Genomic DNA, 19,003 nt, shown 5'->3' with positions numbered 1-19,003 from the left:
GCTTTAAGCTGCAGATGCACCAGAATTGGCAAAGTCAGAGGTATTTGGAATATTGTGGCACAAGAGCAGATGTAAGCTGAAGTAGCTTCCAGACTGATAACAATATTCCACAAATTAAACCTTCAATCATCACAGTCACTGTTTCTGCTGGCCGTGCTGCACCTCTCCTCCTCTTCTACTTGTATTCTTTCAGCATGCACAAATAAGGCAGGGAAAGGTTCTTTCTTTTGGCAAATAGGTTTAATTTCTTGCGAAGTCTGATAAAGGAAGCGACCAAAAACAATAACACTGGTCAAACCTACATGTAAAAATGCTTGTTTACAATTAAAAGTCCTGCACTTAAAATTCACTAAAGTACAGAAGTAGTATTGATGAAAAGTACTTTAAAAATCCAAACTAAAATCAGTCATTTTGCAGAAAATGACCCCTAAATCACAACAGCTAATGTATTCATATGTAGGATTTTATTGCTGTAGTTGGAGCTAATTTATCTCTACGGGTAGTTTAGTGTAGAATTATGCATCACAGGAGGATTTAATACGATATTAAAGTCTGTTTCCGGTAAAAACTCATTTCTGTGTATCAAAGTTTTTCCACTAAAATAAACACTACCTGCCTGTCAAGTCTGAATCTGTGTTTTTGAGACTTTCAATGCTACACTGCAGTTGTAAAAAGGTAAAGGTAGAAAACCTAAAGGTAGAAATGCTCAGCCATGGTTATTTGGCTTGTGATGCGTCTTTTAACTTACAAAAGAAAATGCCATAAAGACATATAAAGAAGGTAAAAAAAAAAAAAAGATTTTCACTGAAGGGCTGCTCGAAGTTTGTTGTAAAATGTAAACAAACAATAAACGTAATGATTAAAGCTGTACAATACACGTAGTTTATGAAACATCACAACGTTTTCATCTGAAATGTAGAGAAGCAGCACAAATGAAACGTATTCAGTAAATTAGTGACAGCAGCATGAAATCGATATTCGCCGTTGGAGGCTTTGAAATAAAATATATCAGTAAAAATGAACACGGCTAGTTTTAGATGTAATTTCAAGTAGTTTTCTTATTTGTCCTTGAATCTCTACATTTATAAAGCATCATACTTTACGTGTGCAGCTGCAGGTTGGCAATCATACTGCGAGTAGGCATAATAATATGTTAATTCTACTGCAAGAGAGACCTGATGTTCTCTGCAACCGGGTGGAAAACGTATGTGCATGCATCAGCAGTCGGCCAAAATCTGATCATCCCCGCGGCAAACACCTGAAGACTCTGTTAAAGCAGAGGCAGAGACATCAGGGCTGAGAGCAGCTACATAGACTTTACTAGAATCTAATGCAACAGTTTGTTTACTGTTTTTAGAGTGTTTCTGCCTCGACTGGTTGCTTTTTATTCCGTTTTTCACCTCCTCATTCACATTTCTCAATTGAATCCATCCAGGTAAAGTGCAGTTCCATTCAGACGCTTTTCTTTGGCGCATTCAAGTGCAGTCAAGATTACCGCCGCGTTGCATTCAAGTGGATCTGTTTGAGTGAAATCAGCGCAAACAGGATCTTTATTATCAGCTCCCAGCAGCAAGGTGCAGCTGGACGTGCGCTGCAGCTGAGGAGGAGATCTTGGAAAATCTTGGCTCGAGTTGCCGCATGAATCACTGTTTTCCTGCTCCTGAGAGAATTCAAGTAGAATTCAAGTGAAAGTTAAAAAATGTTTAAAAGGAGGTTGTTTATAGCTGATAAGCTGTAAACACCGCGCGTGTGTGTGTGTGTGTTCAACATCGCCGCCGACTTCCTCCATAATAAATTATTAATATCCCTAAACACTGTGATCCAAAAGCAGTGTACCCCATAAATAAATCAGAGATCCGCATACTTCTGGCCGGCTCCCTCGAGACGCTGTGTGTTTGTGTTTAACACTCGGTTTCCCCCCAGGAAGCCGAATTAGGTGTTGAAAGTGTAAACTTCTGAGCTATTATATCAACAGAGTGTGTGCGGATGTTCATGGTCACTAACTAGCTTTTGCTCAGCAGAATTTCGAGCAGAGTAACGGCCATGAATTAACATTTTAAGAGGCACACTCCAGTAAACATCTTCCTCAACTGTAATGAGCTCATTTGTCAAACGTGGTGTAAACTCTGGCTGTAATGTGCCACTCTCCAGTCATATATACACATTTTAGAACATGACAGCTACGTTTTTTTTTTGGCATCTCTTGTCTTTTTTGAGTCTATACGAAGAGTTCATTTGCAAAAACAGACAACTCCATCTTCACAAACCTTCAGAAAACCCACTTCTCCATCGTCTACCTGAGACAATATCAATCAAACTGAAGTTATCTCTATTTTTGTCATTTCTACTGAGTCAAATCCACTCAGCTTCAGTTTGATTGATATTATCTCAAACAAACAACAAAAAAATACGTTTTCTGAAAATCTACAAAATGGAGTTATCTGTTTTTGCAAATCCATCCATTATCTATACACCGCTTAATCCTCACTAGGGTCATGGGGGGCTGGAGTCTATCCCAGCTGACTCAGGGTGAAGGCAGGTTCACCTGGACAGGTCACCAGTCTATCACAGGGCTACACCTAGAGACAGACAACCAAGCACACTCACATTCACACCTACGGACAATTTAGAATCACCAGTTAACCTCAACATGTTTTTGGACTGTGTGGGAGGAAGCCGGAGAACCCGGAGAGAACCCACGCTGCACGGGGAGAACATGGAGACTCCACTCAGAAAGATCCCGGGTGTCCTCATCTGGACACGAACCGGCGACCTTCTCGCTGCGAGGCAACAGTGCTAACCACCGAGCCACCTTGCAAATGAACTCTTCACATTTAGAATTATTGCCAGAAAAATCAGTCGTCACCCAGCAGATTCAACATTAACATGCAGGAAACCCTTTATAGTTCACTCTTTTCTGTATTTACATTTCCTTTCCACAATTTAATGACTTTTTTCTGCTTCCAGCTGGAGTCCGGCGTGCCGCTGCCCAGCCCGATGGAGCTGATGGGGAAGATCCTGGTGAAGAACAAAAAGAAGCACCACAAGACGGACGGAAGCACCAAGAAAAAGCTCAGTGAGCAGGTTTCCAACACCTACAGCGACTCCTCCAGCGTGTGCGAGCCGTCCTCCCCGAGCGCAGGTACGACTCCCCCCCTCCTCTCCCAACATGCCGCCCACGTTTCGGCTAACAAAGCCGTCAAATCGCACCGGGGGCCACTGAGTTATGATGTGTCGGACGTAAAAATGCAGCCTAACCGTCTGGGTCGGTCTGCAGTGTGGGCCGAGACCTCCGCGCCGCCCAGAAACTGAATCACTGGTGCGAATCACTGCTATTGTTTATCATTCATCATTTTCATGGCCCTCTCCATCAGCTCGGGGTATTATTGGCTGTTGCATACTCTCTCCGTCTGGCTGCTTGTCACTGGGGCACCTTAAACGCTGGCCAGCTCTACCCTTCAGCGTGTGCATGCAGCTGCATGTAACTGTCTTATCTGAATTTATGGGATTTTATATTTTCACAGCTGTTCCCCGACTTTGACTTTCATCCATTCATTCATTCGTAGCTGCAGCAGACTTGGCTGCGCTCTGCGTGTGTGCTTTAGCGTGACCGTGCACGCATGCTTCAGTATTTTCTTGCCTTTATTTGTGTTTTGTTTGTTCGGTGTATCGTTCTCTTACAATAGACTTTGCAATCCATCACCTTTACTTGGATTTCTGAGCTCCCAGCCTCAGTGTTGTGCTAGGACACACACTGCCCCCTGGTGTAAGAAAACGTGCAGCACAGGCAAAGTTAAGGTTCCCTTCTGGCTGATGTGCACATGGAAGTTGACATTTTTAACCTACGTTACCACATAATGAGACAATAGGCGATCTGGGGAAGGGAAGGCAGCAAACAGTGATGTGGAAACGAAAACTAAGAGTTCAGTTCTGATGCAAAAGAAAGTAAAATCCCATCGGTGAAAATAGCACTCTCTCTATGAACTAAAACAGTCACAGTTGACTTTTCATCGCAGCCCTGCTACAAAAAAACATAAAAGCTTGTGTTAGTTGGATATTAAGACATTTAAACCTGGTTGTTTCTTACTAAAATGATTACAAGAAGATTGAAGTAGATTCATGTGAGTTCCAAAACTAGAATTAAAGTGAAAAATGTGTGCTTTTCTACTTTAGTGGCACTCAAAGCCAGTCAGTCTCTCAGGTCTGACCACTACCTATGATATCTATCATAGTAGTTGTTCTGTGGACATTATGTGCAATATTTCATTCATTTCCTACTGAGTTCTCTTATTATGTTTTTAAACTAACTATTTATTTAATGTGGCTGCAGGTGTGTGACAAGAGAGTGTATTTATGTATCGTGGGTTTTCTTTAGGTGTTGCAGATCGCGTTATGCTGTTTGGTACAAAGACATTAAAGCGTTCTGATTCTGATTCTGAAAGCACTTTGCAATATTCCCTCTTCATTCACTCACCAATGAAGTTGCCATGCAAGAGAGCAACTGTCTTCCATCCACATCGGGAGTAACTTCTGGTTCAGAGCCTTCCCCGAGGACGCTTGCAGAGAGGCTGGTGATCGAACTGCCAGAATTATAATTAGTGGGCAAACCTCCTCCACCAGCTGATCCACAGCCGTCGAATGAGATGTCAGGAGTGTTTATATGCAAGTGGCAGACTGAGTTAGGAGTTTGTGCCATTTTCTGACAGAAATTTGAAGCTTTGTTCCACATAGACACGGTAATAGTGGACTTTTGTTTTCCTTTCAGACTTTCTGATGTTTGGGACCAAACAGAAAGTCTTGATTGACTTACTGACCAATCGATTGGTCGCACGGGAAATAAATCTGCACATTATTGGAAAGACTAAATTGACTACAATGCAGTCTACCTACTAAGACAACACAACAAGCTAGTATTTGCAGCACATTATGTCGTGTGAAGCTGGTTATATTATATTGAAATGATAAGAACAGACTCAGAGCAAACACATGTTCATATAATTTCTGAAAACAGAACTTTATTAACTGGTGATCCAGCACAAGAACTATTGAGGAATGTAATGCATGAGTTAGCTGCTGCTGTTTTCAGATGCTTTCAGATTGGTTGTCGAGCTGTGATAGTTTAAACTCAACTTTTAACAAAATGCAGCCACAGTGACAACTTCTTTAACACAACAACTCGAAGAAAACATTCTTAGATGGTGTGTAAGTTAAAAATTGAAAAAAAAAAACACAACAACACGGTGTTCAAGGGTTCTTCTGGCTGCCGAAAGTGATGGATTAATCCTGGAAGGCTGTGGAAGTTTTCTAATCATTGAATAACCCCAGTGGTTGTCCAGCCAATGAGATTTTAATCAGGTGAGAGCCTATCGACTAAACCGGAGGGAGATTTTAACGAGTGAATCAACCGGTGAACGTGGCAGACAAAAGCAGCATATTGAACAGTTTTTTCCTCCTCGCAGGTTCGACCAAAGAGGAGATGGCGGATTCCTCTCAGCCCGCCGAGGGAGCCGAGCTCAGCCTGAGACCGCAGGGCAGAAAGTCCATCGGTGAGTCACGCATGCTACATGACCGCAGCCTGGAATCTTTAGCAGAGCCCTCATTAGGCCGCCGCAGAAGCTATAGGTCAGTTCGACCATTACACTGTTAAAATTAATTTCCTCTGTCAGTGTGACCTCGCGCTCGGTGGGAAATCTTTAGCGGATCGCTCATTATGTGGGTGCAGAGGCTGGGTCAGCTCCGCCAAAACAATATTAAAATTAATTTCCTCTGACCAGCAGCTCCATGAGCAAGGGACCCGGCTGTCGGTTCAAGGTTTGTTTGTGCCGCTGCTTTAAACGATCCCAGATAAGGACTGTTTAAAGGCTATCGGCCTCCAAACCGGCCGCCCTGACATTCGCATTGAGTTTGCGGAAATGCCAATTAAATCTACGCGCGTTAAACTTTGGTTCGCTTAGCTTTATCTGTTGTGTTTATCTGTGTTCCAGGTGAGGTGGAGGCTGAGAGTGAGGATGAAGATGACGACGATGATGACTGTAAAAAGGGCTCAATGGATGAGGTGTGTATCTGTAGACATCTCTGTAACATTTGTCAGTAATATCTGATGACAACTTCTACTTTTAAGTCTCCGAAACAAGACTTTTGAGGTTATTTCAGGCCTGTGGAGCTCAGGAATCCTGACATTTTGTCAAATCACTGATGTTAAGATGCTTATTGTTTGTGTGTTTCCATGTGTAGGGCACAGCGGGCAGTGAAGCGTTCGCCACAGAGGAAATGTCCAACCTGGTCATCTACATCCAACCTGTCAAGTTTAACAGCTTCGAGGCTTCCAAAAGTAAGAACATCTAAAAGCTTTAAATTGCTAACTTCCACTTAAACAGCCACTCCTTTTTATGGAATTAAATTGCAGTTATTTGGCACTTAGAACTGTGATGACGGTATTATTTTGCCAATTTTTAAGAGTAGTTATTAAAGAAAAGCAGCAAATTTCTCTAAATTCAGCTGCTTAAATTTATGTCTTTTGTGAGGTTTTTTTTCTTTTCCATGACAGTGTAATTAGTGTCTTTTCTTTGCGAACAAAACACGACATTTGTTGAAACACTGATCGACATTTTAACCATTTACAACAACTAATCGATTAATAGAAGAAAAAAAAATCGACACATTAATCGACAATTAAATTAGTTCGTTACAGCCCAGTGTGGTGCACTCAAACGGAAAAGCTTGTAGCAGTAAAATTGCAAAGCCTAAATGCATATATGAGTCAGAAATACTTTATTGATCCCAGCGGGGAAGCTGCTTATGTTACAGTAGTTCCCATTTAAAGTCAGAAATATAAACAGTACAACATATATACATACATATATAAACATAAGTAGAAAATATAAACATAAAATATAAACATGAGAAGAAAAATATGTCCTCAAAGTGTAAACATAAGTAGAAATGTGACTTCATTAAAAAGATGTGTTCTAGTTTCTGAAAACGTTTTTTTGTCCTTGTCCATAATAACTCATATAAATAATTATCAACATGTTTTATGCCGAAACTATGCAAATCACCAACCACATCTGTTTTCCCAAAAGTTTCCGACTGACTCCTGCTCACTGAATAACTTGATAAAATGTCCTGAGTGTAGTTTTGCATGTTAGAAAGTGTGCAGGAGTCTGTTGGAGACTTCTGGACCGGCTCGTCCCTCTCCTACGCACTTGTTTCTTGAAATAGATGTAAGAAGAGTTCCTTTGTCTTCAACCACATCTGTATAAAATCCATGACCAGGGACTTTCCGTAAAATGAACTGAGCAGTTTAATTATGGGAAAATTTAGCCAAATCAAAAAAAGCACGTCCATGTTGACGGAAGTTTAAAGATTTATATCTGTATAAACCAGAACAGTGCCTTTATTGTCATTGCACAGCTGTACAACCAAATTTTAGAGCAACTCGTCTCGATGTCAAGAAGAATAACGGTCCAAGATGAAAAGATAACAGGAAAAATAGATCCAACAACAACATGTGTAATGCTAAGCCGCTTTGAATTATGTGTCGCCGGCAACCTGATGCCCATCAGCAGGTTTTTGTGCGAGTTTTAGCTGCTGCTAAACATCTTTAAAAACAGTAGATGGCCTTTAAATGATGTCTCATGCATACATCATGGCCTTAAAGTTCTTCCATTTGAAGGTTTTTTATTTGCCAGTTAACACAATTCCATAAAAAGGGTGAATGTTAAGGTTAAAATATTAATTATACAAAATAAATGACATGTATTTAAAAATTGCTGTATTCATTGATACCTAAAGACAGAATGTGACTTTAAATAGTGAGTAACTGTGACAAACAGGTGAAAAAGTGTTTACCTATACATCAAGAAGAAGAAGATCCCTGTCTAATAACCATGAGCCTGCTCTGATCAGTTAATCGTTTTCTCTTTCCACAGAGATCAATCGCAGCTACCAGATGTCGTCCTTCGTAGAGACCAAAGCTTTGGAGCAGCTGACCAAATCTCCCGTAGAGTTTGTGGAGTATCCTTGTGATTTCACTGGAGCAGTGCTTTAAAATGCTAAACCCATCTCTGAGGGCCTGAATCTCATTTAGGTTTATGCATGTCCAGTTTCTACTCCTGGAGTCTCATTTTACCCATTAAGATAATAACTTACAGTAGATTGAGGCTGATTTTGCTTTTCTTGATCTGTTTTTAATCACCTCAGTGGCTCATCTTGTTCACCTGAAGTAATATAATAATAATAATATACAGAATACTGCGTGTGATTTAAAGTCAGTAAATCCTATTTTCAAGCACCAACGCAAGTTTTAAAAACCCAAGTTGTGTTTTATGGTTGTTGCACTCTTCCAGGCCTGCATACGTTTTAAATAATTTATTTTCTTTACATCTCAGAGTAGAGAAACAGAACCACATTAGCATAATGTGGCTGCTGGCTGTTGGAGTCTAATCAGTGACTAAAGCGGCAGACATTCACTCAGGAACTTAAATGAAACAGAAAGTGTCTGCTTTCACTCCAAACATACTGACACCAATATCAACTTAACACAGCATTGTATTCACCACTCCCCTATCATTAGATGTACGTATGGAAGCATAAACATGTGTAAATATAACATACACACAAACAGATGACTGCAAATCTTGCACAGCGTTGCTACTCATCATTTAAGACAATTTTTCCTTAGGAATATTTATGACTTGTCTTGTTTTGCTTACTGTTTGAGCATGTGACAAATCTTTAATCTTGAAGCAAATTTCTAGGTGAAGCATTTTTTCACATCATATGCACAGTGTGAATGTCATATTTGTATTAGCAATAGTCTATTACACTTGCATACTGGTTTTATACTAATACGTGTCGCTACTTTTACACATTTTCTCATCTGAAAATACAGAAACACGCACATATCAGATATGTACTCATGCAACTGGAATTATATCGTAATTGAAGTTGGAGCAACTGTTCAACATCCATTGAGGGTTACATGGAAAAGCTTGTTACACATCAATCCCCGTGGTGTACTTCTGCATATCAAGCAGATAGATAGAAGTCAGTGACCTAAAAAACATGACTATTTGACCTCCAGCAATTTTCCATGCAGAAGAAAAAAAAAAATTAACGAGATATCAGTTTCTGTGTCACCCCCACGTGAGTCATGGTTTCAGCCCGACCACCTCCGTAGAAGCTGTCAGGGTCCACTGAATGACACATACGCCCCCCTACATCATACCCAAAGGACCCCCAAGCTGCCCCCAGTGCCTGAGTGAGCTTTAATCAGAAAGGATTTATTGCCAAGTAGGTTTTTACATTCAAGGAATTTGACTTTGAGTGCACAACAATAGATTAAAAGGTGTTGCCAGTCGTATGTATTGAGTGTAACAAGATGAATACGAAGTAGTGTTATCAGTCAGATAGCAGCAAGTGTTATCGGGGGTTCATAAATCACAACAAGTAAACATTTTCAGTGTAGAGGAATATACCAGTTAGTCAGCTGAGAATACACAAGGTTACTGGACTGTAAACACCTTAAATTGACCTTTTAAACCATTACAGTTGTTACTGCGAATAAGCATACTAATAAAATAATGACAAAGCCAAACAATAAAACAATGCATGAGAAAGACAATGTTAAAAGTCCCATATTGTGTACATTTTCAGCAAGTTGATGAACGTCTTGCGTGTGCCTTTTAGTTTTTCGGCTCAAAACACTGCAAGGATGGTTCATTTACACAGATTTTAGCCTTGTTCTAAACTGGCTTGTTCAATCTGAAAACTAGTGTGCCGCTGTTGGTCCGCTGCCTTCAGGAAGAAAACTCTCTGTTCACTGCACAACTGCTGACATGGAGACAATGGGACTTCCAGTTGTTTCCAGCTTTCTCTCTGAACGATCATTTGATATGGAAATATCGTCACAGCACGGCCGTTGTTGTTAACTCGTGTGTTCGGTGAATTTGTCAGACATTGCTGTAGTTTCGCTGTGCAGAGAGCAGCATTTTGGAAATGTTTCTAAAGTGACTGCTGGTTAACGTGTTGCCTTCATGGGCTGTGTGTTCACTCAGTATTTCAGACTCGTTTCGTTGTCGGACAGCCAAAGCAGAAAAATATGTAAATGAGAACAGCTTTATTGGGGATTCGGCTGTAATAAAACGCAGGATATGTGAGCACAGAGAGCAGGAGAGAAGCTGAAAGACGTAAACACCGTCTAAGTTTTGGTAAACACAATAACCCACACATTACTTATTTATGGTTTTCAAACTGCTCTGACCTATGGACACATGATCAAAGCTAATATGGTTTAAGCTAGTTTTAGCAATAGCCACATTAGCTGCACAATGTACTAAAAATGGGAATTTTTCTAGTGTTTGTGGTGCAATTGCCATCAAAAACTAAAGCAATCCACTGGATCTTCAGTTCTTCAGATGCTGGGAGTGCACGAAGACTCTTGTGTTCACTCTTGCAGCCAACAGCAAAACATTTGTTGAGATTTGCACATGGCTCAGATGTTTTGGTTTTGACAGAAGCAGCTCTGGAAAATATATCAATCTGGTGGACTGTGAGGCAGCTGTCTATTCTGAATGGTTCACCTGGAACCAGTGAGGGGGCAGGATTATACAGCGTTTGAGCTGGAAGATTATTGGTTAGTCGGGTGTGAGGAAGCACCTGGGTCAGAATCCGACTGACTTGTAGAACTGGGAGGATGTCTAGTTCCACGGGACTTAACTTAAATGTTTTCATATCTTTACAGCTTTTACTTTAAACCTTTAAGTTTTTTTTACAGCCACAAAATGCAATAAAAATGTGTTTTCACCATATGGGACTGTCCCACATCGTGCAGCTTTGCCCTTAACCAGCTCTGTTCAGGTACAACAAGCTGCAGCTGAGCAGGATTTACCCTAAAGGCACTCGAGTGGATTCGTCCAACTACAACCCTCAGCTCTTCTGGAACGCAGGCTGTCAGCTGGTGGCTCTCAACTTCCAGACTATCGGTGAGGAAGGGCTGCAGAAGGTTTTGTTCATTTGTATGTTTGATTTTTGCGCCACATGAAGACATTTTCATCACTCCGTCGTCCCTCCACAGACCTGTCCATGCAGCTGAACCTGGGCATGTACGAGTACAACGGGAAGTGTGGCTTCAGGCTGAAACCGGAGTTCATGAGACGACCGGACAAACACTTTGATCCTTTCACCGAGAGCACGGTCGACGGGATCGTAGCCAACACACTGTCTGTGAAGGTGTGTGTCTGTTTGTGTCGGACTTTACGTGTCCGTGCGGCTCACTTAATGTGTATTTGATCATGTTTTTCTGTGTCTTTCACGCTCCTTCCTTCCAGATCATCTCAGGCCAGTTCCTGTCAGATAAGAAAGTCGGCACGTACGTGGAGATCGACATGTTCGGGTTGCCGGTGGACACCAAGAGGAAAGCGTTCAAGACCAAGACGTCTCAGGGCAACGCCATCAACCCTGTCTGGGAGGAGGAGGCCATTGTTTTCAAGAAAGTAACCAATTTTTATTAACTTTCAGTAGAGACATGTAGTTCTAATGTCCATAAGTCATGACGCCTCAAAACAAAATTGCGCCAGTCTCAATAAGGAATTCAAGGTTTCAGTTTAGTTTAGTTAAGTAAACCCACATTTTCCTGGCAATGCACATGCAGTTTTATGTTTGTTAATCTATAAGCATATACACTAAACCGCCTCATCATTAGCCTTGACAGCCTGTTTCTAATTATGTACAGAAAAGTGAAAGACACGTCATGATAAGTGCATTTCTCACCTGTTTCCATGGTTATCTCCAGGTTGTCCTGCCTACGCTTGCTTCGCTGAGGATAGCGGTGTTTGAAGAAGGAGGGAAGTTTATCGGCCACCGCATCATTCCTGTTTCAGCCATCCGTCCAGGTACCAGAGACTTGCATTGTTTGCCGTCATTTCAAACGTTAGCTCACAAGTGACGAACTCTTGTAAGAAAAAAATACCTGAAATACATAAAGCAAGGTTTTACCTGCATAGAGGAATATTTTGTGGCCCTCCAAAGAGGTTTTAGGCCACACACAAGGTAAATCACAACCACAAAAATGATAATAATTGAGAATAAAAGCATTTTTAGCTATTTTTGATAAACTGTGGCTTCATTTACTTGAGCATAACAAAGCATATTAGATATTTCTGCTTGTTTAATTTCGAGAAATGTCAAGAAAAAGCAGTTTTCTGTCAATAAAGGCACATAGATGTGATGCAGACCCGTAAAACCAAATATGTGTTGGCTTTTACGGCTGTAATGCAGCATTAGAAGATCTGAAAACATTAATTAATACAACAAAGGTTTAGACAGGCCAAAACCATTGAAATCCCTGTAAAGTTTATCTGAATCGTGTTCAACTATTAGAATATTTTCTGTGAATTTGAGCCTAACTGGGCCTGGAACCCTGCAGGTTACCACTACATCCACCTGAGGAATGAGAAGAACCAGTCCCTGACGCTACCGGCTCTGTTTGTGTACGTTGAAGTGAAGGATTATGTCCCGGACACGTTTGCGGGTGAGTCAGGTGAACGTGTTGATAGCAACAAAAAAACATATTTCACGATGAGTGTTACAGAAACCGTTCGTGTCCCTCAGATGTCATCGAAGCCTTGTCCAATCCCATCCGCTACGTCAACCTGATGGAGGTGCGAGCCAATCAGCTGGCTGCTCTCACTCTGGAGGAGGGAGGAGAGGAGGAGGGTGACAAAGAGGTGAGAGAGTGTTTGTTTGTCTCTCTTACTTAAGTATTTAACACTTTGTGACCTCTGCCGCTGATCAGTTTATTGATTTGTTCATTGTGAGCGACAATCTGCTTCAGAATCAAAACATACAGTCAGAAGAATGAGAAGCTGCAGAGAGCAGTGCACTCTTTGTGAATTTTTTTAGATATTTCTGACATTATTACACAGTTTTGACGCATTTTTGTTGTTTGTTTTTCAAGGGTTAACGTGGAATTTAATCCTTTTTTTTCCCAGTGATTTAAAAAAACAAATTAAAAAAAAAACAGGCAAAATAATAGTTTCAAAATGTTTAGTATTTTTTCAATCTTTACTATGCACAGTTTTTCTTTAAATTAACAGCAAATATCTAAAATAATAAATGAAATGAAATGAAAAATACTTTATTTATCCCAGAAGGGAAATTCAATAAATATAATACAGTAAAAAAAAAAAAAAAGTGAAATTCTACAGTCAAACATTGTAAATAGACAAATTACTATTTGTAAAAATCCATATTTTATTTTTTATGTGGACATTATTTACAGTTTTGGCCTATTTTTTAGGGTTAATATGAAGTTTAATATAGTTATTATATGTAATTTAGCAAAATCGGGGAAAATCTGTAAAATGACAATAAATTGAAGAGTAACAGTTAAAAACATCTGAAAAGTTTTTGCATCCCTCTAACAACCTCTGACCTATTTCTTCTACTAAAAGCTCCTGTTACTCGCCGATTCACTGTAGGAAATAATTGTGTGTTTTTTAACCGGAGCTGGCAGCGACCTTTAGCTTTAAGACAGGCCTCAGTTTGAACCGAAATGCCAAACAGCTCTGAGAATTTTAACAAGTCGCGGCTGCTTTAGAGGATGTGACCTTTTTTTGTTCCATCTGAGGAAGGATTTCATTATTAGCGTGTCACACTAATGGGCCATCAGCGCGACAACAAAAGCAGGAGGAAAGGATTTTACCGAAACTGTTCGCTTGTAAGAAGGCCGGCGATCTTGACGAACAGTTTCGGTCGGTTTAAATGAACCTGACAAGCAGCCGAGGATTAATGAAGGTGCAGCTGAGGAGAGATGTGATGATTTCTAAGATTGAAGGGAGGATAAGTTTAGGGTTATCTGGGGTTGTTAGTGAAGGGGACTGGAAGGAAAAGGATTGCTCCTCAGGGGCTTCTTTCATCTGTTTCGCCAGCTGATATGATTACCCACGAGACCGAGGCTGCTTCATCCTGCGACCATGGCAACAACAACCAAAAGAGGCGGCGATGGGAGATAAATGTGGAGGGAGCAGGGAGAGAGGGAAAAAAAAGGAAAAGATCAGGCCGGCATGAATAGAACAGAGATTATTGAAAATCGTATTAACCTTTCAGAGATAAGAGCGTGTAGTCCGAGATTCAGGCGAGCCAACGGGAAATTAAGAATCTGCACAGGAAGTCATGCTGAGACTGGGTTACCAGAGCTACGTCTACAGACTGACCTGCAGCACTCAGGTACAACTAGTGAGCGAGGAGACGGACGAAACCTCCGCAAGGGGAAAACTTTTTGGAAACTTTTGAGCAGGAAGTGTCTGATGTGAAAGATGCCCAGACTGATGTAAATGTTGAACCAACAGGTGGAGGCAGGAAGTGATGCCCCCTCAGAATCTAAGGTGGACCAGAGGGTAGCGCTGCCTTCAGAGAACGGACTGAGCCACACACCCATTATTGCCCCGAAACCTCCTTCCCTGGTCGGACACCAGCCTCAGTCTGCAGGTACTGGAACGCTTCACAGCCTGCAGCTCAAAGCACACATTCACATGAGCTGCACTGTAGATGCACTGAAAACTGTTTCTAATTACCTTCAAAACTTGACGTCATTTGATAAAACACTGACACTGTTAGACTTGTCATATTGTATAATATTTAAAACTATAATATCTTCACCTCAGGTTCTTGTAAATAGCTGTTGTCATTGTGTTTAAGGAATAAGAACTAAACCTGCTGCGCTGTATTTCTGTGACTGTTCAACAAGTTTATATACTTTCTATTTTGTTGATATTTTCGATATGCAAGTCGTTCTATTTGCATATATTTAAACATTATAGACTTTATACATTCTCTCACACTGCATGTCATTCTACCCATCGTAATATATTAATTTAAAAAATAGTTAAACAGTTATAAAATACATATAAACATTTTTTAAAATAAGCTTTTCAATGCACTGATGAATTTGAGATTTTGTGCAATTTTGCTTCCAGAACATGTTCAGATGAATAAAAATGTTTATTTTGACTTTGTCTGAAGGACTTTTTGCACATGTTGCATATTTAATGAGCTTCTACACCACTCGTATACCTAAACATAAGCTTTCAGAATACTTGGAATAACAAAAAATAACATTCTTGATGTAAGTGATAAATTGGGGAAGTTTAATTGGGATGTCTTTTTTTTTTTGCCTGCTCACCTGCATTATATCCCCTTACATAACAGTGACTTGATTTAAACATTAGAATTGCATTAGAATTGTATTAAATGAATTATCTTATTTTTATTAATTTTTTTAATATTGCAAAAAACATTTTAGTCTCGTTTCAGAACTAACTGAGAACTTGTGAACTTGTTTTTGTGCAACAGGCTCATTGAAACCATCGGTGAAGACTGAAGACATCATTCAGAGCGTCCTCACCGGTACGATTATATTCAGACTGCATTTTTATTTATTTTATTCTGCATCTTCTTTATAATAAGGATAACATATATTTAGAGAGAGAGAGAGTTTGTTTTGGGGGGGTTAAATTTTTTTGTACGTATTCATTTTGGAAAAATATGGACTTTAGTCATTTCCAGGTTTTTTTCGCCTCATTTTCAGTTCATACCCTTAAAATAGACAAAGACAACTCAGGGGCAACAGCAATATAACAGGTGCAACTTGTTGTGGCAGACCATCCTGGTGAAGAGGAAGCAGAAGCTCTTGATTTATCAGTCGATCTGCGCTCTGGATTAAACAGTGAGATCATAGATACAAGCAGCAGAAACAAATTCTCTCTGCAAGCTGTCTGTGCTCAGCCTGAGATTCAGGGTTGGAAGTAGAAGTTCTTTACATTGAAAGAAGCCAGCGGAGGTGGTGCAGCAGGCATCGAATTAGAAAGACTCCTGGGTGCCTTGATTTGGAAAAATCTAACTGGGAGGAGACTCTGGATAAACGTAGAACCCTCTAAAGGGATCACATATGTCATCTGGCCTGGGAACAACTCAGCTGCTGGGAAAAGGAAGATGGATGGAGGTGTATTTATTCAAAATGTTTAGAGAAAATAATAAGTATAGTTAGCAGCAGATATCTTTGCTCAGATGTTGGTGTTTAAATAAAAAGTTGTGCATTGAATTTGTCCAGGTTTGGTAATTATTAGTTTGTTTTAGCCATTATTTGGGAACAGAATACAACACATGCTAATCCTTTATTTACATAGAAAACATCCAGTTGTTTGTGCTCAGATGGTCTGAAATTTGTGAAATATAAGTGCAGGAACCTTGCGTTAGATTTGCCAGATAAAAGAGAACTTCCTTAAACAGCAGATGCAAGTTTTATCAGAAACCTCGACACTTTCTTTTGCTCACTGTGTCGTCTTCTTCCCGCGGCCTTCTGTCCTTTCTCCTCAGAACTGGAGGCTCAGACGTTGGAGGAGCTGAAGCAGCAGAAGGGTTTCGTCCGGGAGCAGAGGAAGCAGTACAAGGAGATGAAGGAGCTGGTTCGGAAGCACCACCGCAAGACCAGCGAGCTGATCAAGGAGCACACGGCTCGAGCGTCCGAGCTGCAGAGCCAGCACCAGCGGCGGCGCTCGGCCCTGCAGAAGAGCCACAAACGAGATGGTAAGAAAAGGTAGGTAGCCCGCCGCCTCTGCCGCTCCAACCGGCCTACTTTCGTTTGCTGTCTGTCTTTTTGAAGCCTTCCCTCCTTCTGTCTTCAGAGGGGATCCAGAAGAAGCAAGAAAAGTTCGCTCACTGGCTCAGTTCCCACAACTAATATAGACACAGTGTCGCATTAAGATATTTCCAGCAGCCACACGATGCAAGAAAAGATCAGGTTCTGGCGTCTGTCATTCAGAATCAAACAGAAAGCGCCTCTTTAAAAGCCGTTAGAAGACCAAAGCGCAAACATTCGCTCCGTGGATCAAACAGAAAGACGTGTTGCTTTCCGACTAATGGTTCTCACTTTCCCTCGGCTGCAAAGAAAACTTTGTTCTCTTCAGCGTATTTTTGTCACTCCTACACCTGCGCACTCTAAAATCTGTGTGTGTGTTTTTTGACAAGCGGCTTCTCTCGGGGGTAATTGGAAGTCACTGTGGGTAAAATAATGTATTAACATCTGAAACAGAAATCAAGTGACGGTGAAAATGCCACAAAAAAGAAGATAGAACGCCTCATCATCCTGAAACATCCCGATTCATTTCCATCTGTCGTCCATCTACAGAAAATGCACCATGAAGTAATCTACCATATAATATACACTGGATATTGTACTGCTTTCTGCTCCCCGGAAAGAAACAGTGTGAGTATCGCACAGAATATAAATGAGTGGATGAGACTTGCTGTGGCCCTGAGGAGTGTCCATCACACACTGAAGAGTCAGTTCCAGCAGAGATTACAGTCAGTGTGAACCTCAGAGGGGAACTGAGTGAGATAGAGGGCACATTTCAAGCCAGTGACTTCGTGAAAAGTTTACTGAACATACTTCAAACACTAACCTCAGTGCTTTTTACTCTAGTAACTGGAAAAGTTGCGTATTGTTTCATCGACCGTGAAAGCCTTCATGTGAAAGTCTAACTCATGCTCTTAAATTTTAGTATTTTTATTTGCACTGTCCGGTTGTACTTTGAGTTGTGGCCACTCCACGTTTTATTCTTTTAATCAATCCTGTTTTACACCCGAGAGATTGTTGAGAAGCAACACTTTTGTTCAATGACATCGAGTCGAATTACAGCAAAGAGAAAAGAAATGAACAAAATGCAGGCAACGTAATTAGTTTGATTGAATATCCATCCATCCATTATCTGTACACCGCTTAATACACTTAGAGACAGACAACTAAGCACACTCACACCTACGGACAATTTAGAATCACCAATTAACCTCAGCATGTTTTTGGACTGTGTGGGAGGAAGAACCTGGAGAGAACCCACGCTGCACGAGGAGAACATGCAAACTCCACGCAGAAACATCCCGGGTGTCCTCGCTGGGACGCGAACCAGCGACCTTCTAGCCATGAGGCAACGATGCTAACCATCGAGCCACCTCGCAGCCCTTGATTGAATATTTAGAATATAAATAAAAATGCAATGTGAACACGAGACGCTCAATAAGTAGGTAATAAAATGTAAAATAGGGAGGTTTAAATTGAATATTTCTATGAATTTTAGGCGATTTATGGAAAAGAATATCCTTTATTAGTCCCACAAGGGGAAATTTGCAACGTCACAGCAGCAAAGTGACAGTAAGAAAACGTAACTATAAATTAAAGAGATGAGGTGTATACACTATATAAGCAAAACAGAAGAACACAAGGATTCTAAGAACACAAATTTAAGAATATTTGCATGAATGATTTTTTCATAATTTGTTGCAGGTGTCACATGCAGTTTTTTGCCGTTTTTACAAGTTCAGAACATAAACGTGGTTTTATTAGCTTTTTGCACAAAGTACAATAACTTGTGGACGTTTTGTTTGTGTGTGTTCCTGCAGTCGGTCCGATCACTCGCTGTCCACGCTGGACCAGGACCTGTGCGAGCTGGATCAGGAGTGTAACCAGAGACTGGCCGAGCTGAAGGAGCAGCAGCAGCAGCAGCTCCTCACTCTTCGACAGGAGCAGTACTACAGCGAGAAATACCAGAAACGGGAACACATAAAGCAGGTACTCTGTCAGAAAGTGCACACAGACGTATACATTAATGTGAGAGAAGCTGGGCTGGATAGAGAAATAGTAAGCAACATGACACTTATACAGATGGGTGACGAATTAAAGGAAACAGCAACATAAACGGTCTTCATAAGCTGAGCGAGCAGGTTTTTGGCGTTGATTCTCTGGAACTATCCTGGAGGATTAAACACCATCCTTCCAGGAGATGTTTTTTGTTTTGATGATGGTGGTGGAACGTGCAGACTAACGAATCAGTCCGACGTATCTCCAAGGTGTTGAGTTCTGGTGACTCAGAAGACAATAGCATCTAATTCACATGATTTTTATTAAACTATTCCTGAAAGAGACCATCAGTAAAATATCTCTTTAGAA

At 40.7% G+C, this 19,003-nt stretch overlaps 1 protein-coding gene across 1 annotated transcript in view; it reads left to right on the top strand.

Annotated features, from left to right (window-relative positions):
- Nucleotides 1-18,751, top strand: part of LOC103371113 (1-phosphatidylinositol 4,5-bisphosphate phosphodiesterase beta-1-like) — a 56,368-nt gene extending 37,617 nt beyond the window's left edge. The window contains exons 11-25 of the mRNA XM_008300339.1: nucleotides 2,968-3,142; nucleotides 5,460-5,546; nucleotides 5,985-6,055; nucleotides 6,235-6,331; nucleotides 7,932-8,016; nucleotides 10,861-10,985; nucleotides 11,078-11,232; nucleotides 11,331-11,495; nucleotides 11,795-11,894; nucleotides 12,428-12,532; nucleotides 12,613-12,728; nucleotides 14,352-14,490; nucleotides 15,355-15,408; nucleotides 16,378-16,597; nucleotides 18,457-18,751. Of these exons, the coding sequence (XP_008298561.1) occupies nucleotides 2,968-3,142; nucleotides 5,460-5,546; nucleotides 5,985-6,055; nucleotides 6,235-6,331; nucleotides 7,932-8,016; nucleotides 10,861-10,985; nucleotides 11,078-11,232; nucleotides 11,331-11,495; nucleotides 11,795-11,894; nucleotides 12,428-12,532; nucleotides 12,613-12,728; nucleotides 14,352-14,490; nucleotides 15,355-15,408; nucleotides 16,378-16,597; nucleotides 18,457-18,751 (1,989 nt within the window). The remainder of the gene's footprint in view (nucleotides 1-2,967; nucleotides 3,143-5,459; nucleotides 5,547-5,984; nucleotides 6,056-6,234; nucleotides 6,332-7,931; nucleotides 8,017-10,860; nucleotides 10,986-11,077; nucleotides 11,233-11,330; nucleotides 11,496-11,794; nucleotides 11,895-12,427; nucleotides 12,533-12,612; nucleotides 12,729-14,351; nucleotides 14,491-15,354; nucleotides 15,409-16,377; nucleotides 16,598-18,456) is intronic.
- Nucleotides 18,752-19,003: the final 252 nt, after the last annotated feature.

Source organism: Stegastes partitus, unplaced genomic scaffold (genome assembly GCF_000690725.1).
Source record: "Stegastes partitus isolate 25-593 unplaced genomic scaffold, Stegastes_partitus-1.0.2 Scaffold1527, whole genome shotgun sequence".
NCBI lineage: Eukaryota > Metazoa > Chordata > Actinopteri > Pomacentridae > Stegastes > Stegastes partitus.
Note: the sequence above shows the minus strand (reverse complement) of the source record. Positions and strands in the feature narration are given on the sequence as shown.